Source organism: Octopus bimaculoides, chromosome 22 (assembly GCF_001194135.2).
Source record: "Octopus bimaculoides isolate UCB-OBI-ISO-001 chromosome 22, ASM119413v2, whole genome shotgun sequence".
Taxonomy (NCBI): Eukaryota; Metazoa; Mollusca; class Cephalopoda; order Octopoda; family Octopodidae; genus Octopus; species Octopus bimaculoides.
In genome coordinates, this window is record NC_069002.1 from 3,257,806 (window position 1) to 3,261,932 (window position 4,127).

The following is a 4,127-nucleotide window of genomic DNA, read 5'->3' on the forward strand; positions in this document are numbered from 1 at the left end:
ATCATCATCATCATCATCATCATCACTATTTCTTGATAGTGACTGTATGTCAGATGGAACATTTTATTTGGCTTAATAATAATAATAATAATAATAATAATAATAACCCTTTCTACAAAAGGCACAAGGCCTGAAATTTGGGGTGAGTGGATAAGTAGATTATCTTGACCCCAGTATTTCATTGGTACCTAATTTGTCGACCCCGAAAGGATGAAAGTCAAAGTCGACCTCAGCGGAATTTGAACTCAGAACGTAGACACGAACGAAATACCGCTAAGCATTTTGCCTGGTGTGCTAACGATTCTGCCAGCTCGCCACTAATAAAAATAATAAAAATGAATCGTCATCGTCATCATCATCATCGTTGTCATCATCAATGTCTGTTGCTGATTATGTCAATATTACAAGGTGGTGGTGGTGGTGTTGGTGGTGGCGGTGATGGTGGTGGAAGGGACATTCCCTGTCTGTGGGTTTGTTTGTTTGTTTGTTTTTCCCCTTTTTTTTTTAATTAACAGTAGTCATCATCATCATCATCTTCTCGACTGTCTGTTGATTGTGCCATAGTCTTCTGTGTCAGCTGCAGTTGTTGTTGCTGTTGCAGCGCATTCTGCACTTGCAGTCGTTGTTGCTGTTCGATCTGCTGTTGTTCCAATCGAGCCTAGAAGACAAACAAAAACAAATAATTATATATATAATTGGTGGTGGTGGTGGTGGTGACGACGATGATAATGGTGGTGGTGATGAATTTAGAAAAAGGTAAAATAAAACATTTTTGAAATAAAAATTTAAAAAAAAGAAGGAAAACCCACTAACTTTGGCAAATAATTCCTGCTGTTGACGTAAAAGTTCTTCTTCTGGAATGCCAAGGTTCTCAAGACGTGAGCTTCCTTTCCGTTTCTTAGCAGCAACTGCCTTGGCTTCCTCTAACACAGCGACAGCATCTTCTTTGTAAGAACTAAATCCAAGACTGTCCAATGCTAAAAAAAAAACCCCACAAGAATTACATAAAAGTCAGTCAGCAAGTTGCATTGATGGGGGAGACCTAAGGATCGACCAAGAATGAGATGGTTGGACAATATCCATAATCTCAGTTGGTCAGTCTTGGGAAACCAACCAGAAAGTGTAATGACTGTTGTTTCTAATGAGTGTCTATGGAGACATCTGACCCTACCAGAGAAAATGGATGGAGGGAGGGATGGAAAAAAAATCAGTAAATCTAGTTAGAAATACACTGTCCAATGCTAAAAAAAAATTCACAAGAAATACATGGTCAGTTGGTCAGAAGTTTACATTTTATCATTCTTCTATTCTTGGACTATTGCCATGATAGGGACTCCTTTGAGAATTTGGATCCTTTCAGTACCAACCTGCCCCGAGACCACTTCTGACTCTATGATACAAACTTCCGGCTTTTTAAAATGGTCTAAAATAAACCATCCCATCAGATACAGTCATGAAACAGCCAAAGTAGAGTCGTACATACCTGCCAGTACATGTTCCGGTGAAATGGTTTTCTTTGTCTGTTTGTTACAGATTTCATTGGCTTCTGACGAGACAAGGTGAATAAATTCCGTACAACAATTGAGTATCAATTCGCGGGAGTCATTCGCTACACGGATATTTGGAACAAGTTCTTTGATCATTTTGTTCAAAGCTGCTCTTGGAATGCTAAGTTCATCATCATCTCGGTTATCTGCCATCATCATGGTTACCACTTCAAATCTGAAAATATTCCACAGTCAATTCACAAATATATTTATTATTGTTATTATTGCTTTTTTACTTTTGTTCTGTTTTTCTGTGGAATTTTCAGTTTCGTCTTTTTAAAATAGCTCTTTTCTTTCATATATTTTTCACCGTCCTAGGCTTGTGTTTTTGGTAAGCACCACCAAGTCCAGTCAGTGGTTAATAATCTCCTCAGTTTAGTTTGGTTTGTACTAAGACACATTCTTCAGTTCCCATTTATGGCTGCCACGGCTGGAATGCTACATAACTGCTTCTGTAAAAGACAACAAGAGATTACCTTTAAATACAGGTAAAGAAGCATGTTCTCATTAATAGCAATCGAAACGATTTAACAAAAGCATTTGTAAATTTTGCACACAAAGGTTTGAGGTTAAGTACAGCTTGTACAACACCACAATGACACTCATTAGCAATACCAAGAAACCAGTAGACAAGTCAAGTGCAAGATATCTGGCTCAGTGGAGCAGAGGTCTTATATATGAACTAGGCTTCTCCTACAGGGGTGCCTTAACAAAGACCGGAGGTCACTCACTTGGACACCAACTTCAGTATTTGTATGTCCCAGTACACACACACAAAATTTAACGAAAACACAGCAGGAAAAAACTTTTTACAAAAACAACAGAATATTCGTAGCTAATTCCTCATAAGCCAACGTCCAAGATCCTTCAATTTCACACACACACGTCCCAAATGCCAATAAGAGAGTCTCAGGTCAAGAGTTAGATAATCCATATGTTGAGAATGAGATGAAATTAAGAAATATACCAGAGAGGGGGGAGACAGACTTGTGGGCAAAACAAATTAGGCAAAGCATGACCAGCATCATGAATGTTGCTTAGTGCCCCTGATCAGCCCCTAATCAACTGACCGTCCCGATTTATATTTTTTTAAAGTATTATATATACACCAGGCTGCATTTTCTAATCTGCCATGGTTCTTCCTGTTTAAGGCGAGTATGGCTTTTGAAGTGACTGCTATTTCTAGCAAATCGAATGACCAAGTAGAGGCATTATTGATGGTTTGCAGGAAAGGATGTATGGAAATTGTTTTGAAGCTGTTGACAGCGACATGTCCAGTCGAGTTTTATCATTTGTAGTGTACGTGTTGTTGTTATCGTAACCCAAAGTCAACCGCGATCCAGTAGACCTGTAACCAAAGACATCCCAGCCATGACCAACGCATCTTTTATTTCAGATTTATTTCGAGAACTACATAACCCAATGTATTCTTTGCTTTTGTTTTCATTTTTTAATGACGGCATAGTGTAACTTAACAGAGACTTGACTGCCACTTCTCGTAGGTCAAGCGACCACGGAGAGGTGACACATGCATGCGTGGCTTTGATCGGTATATGGGGCTGAATGGTCATCGATAAACAAGCAGTGTGTGTTATTGTGGTTACTTAGTCCCAGGACAACCTAGATCCAAACAGATCAACGAACGCCAATGATGACCATCCCGTTCTATTTGCCCACGTTTCTCCTATTTAAGACGAAAGCGTTTCAAAGAAGTCATCGGGAATGTCGTTCGTTGGTCTGATGGCGAAAGAAAAGGGGGAAATTTGAGGGAGTTTTGCTGCTATTTCTAGCAAATCAGACGACTGAGCAAAACTGCCTACGTGTGTGTGTGTATGTTTCATGTATTATAATTGTTACTGAAGTGTGTCGTATGGGAACGAACATGTGAAAACCGTAAATACCACATTTATGTGTGTACCTGTATTAGTCTATAATGGCGTGTGCGAGTACAAATGTATGTGTGGGCGTGTTAGTGTGTGCGTGTGTGTATTTATACCCATGTACATGCTTGTGTGTGTTAGCATATATAGTCACTCATGTTACGTATAAATATGAGCGCGTGTTTTAACATATAGAATCATGCGTATGGATCGTTTAAGCTGGGTCTGTCCCGATCCAGCTTTATTGATAACAAAGGCGTTGCAATCACGAGAGAGATGTCTTTTATGCAGACACATCTAGGGTTTATTGATCCAATATTTCCATGCCATTTGGGGGGGGGGGTTACAGTGAAAAGGGATGTAATTTGAGGAAGATCGATCTCTTGCTTCTAACAAGTGAGCGAGCATATTGTAACCAAGCAAACTATAAAGTGTGCATTATATATCTTATTAAATTATATATATATATATATATTATTTCAAATTTAGGCACGAGGCTAACAGTTCTAGAGGAGGGTCAAGTCGATTACATCGACACCAGTGCATGTCTGGTACTTTGTTTTATCGACCCCGACGGGATGAAAATCTAAATCGACATCGGTGGAATTCGAACTCGGAACGTAATGAGTGTTGTGTGTGTGTGTGAGAGAGAGAGAGAGGGCGGAAGAGAGTTAGTCTTTTACCGAAACAGTAAGTTTTC

General features: G+C 39.3%; 1 protein-coding gene across 2 annotated transcripts in view; it reads right to left on the reverse strand.

The window, feature by feature from the left end:
* Positions 1-6: 6 nt before the first annotated feature.
* LOC106870325 (protein Dr1) overlaps positions 7-4,127 on the reverse strand; it is a 19,311-nt gene continuing 15,190 nt past the window's right edge. For both annotated transcript variants that reach the window (XM_052975872.1, XM_014916350.2), the window contains exons 2-4: positions 1,484-1,999; positions 814-977; positions 7-658 (exon numbers count right to left, since the gene is read on the reverse strand). In XM_052975872.1, coding sequence (XP_052831832.1) covers positions 509-658; positions 814-977; positions 1,484-1,706 — 537 coding nt within the window. In that variant the 5' untranslated portion in view covers positions 1,707-1,999 and the 3' untranslated portion in view covers positions 7-508. The remainder of the gene's footprint in view (positions 659-813; positions 978-1,483; positions 2,000-4,127) is intronic.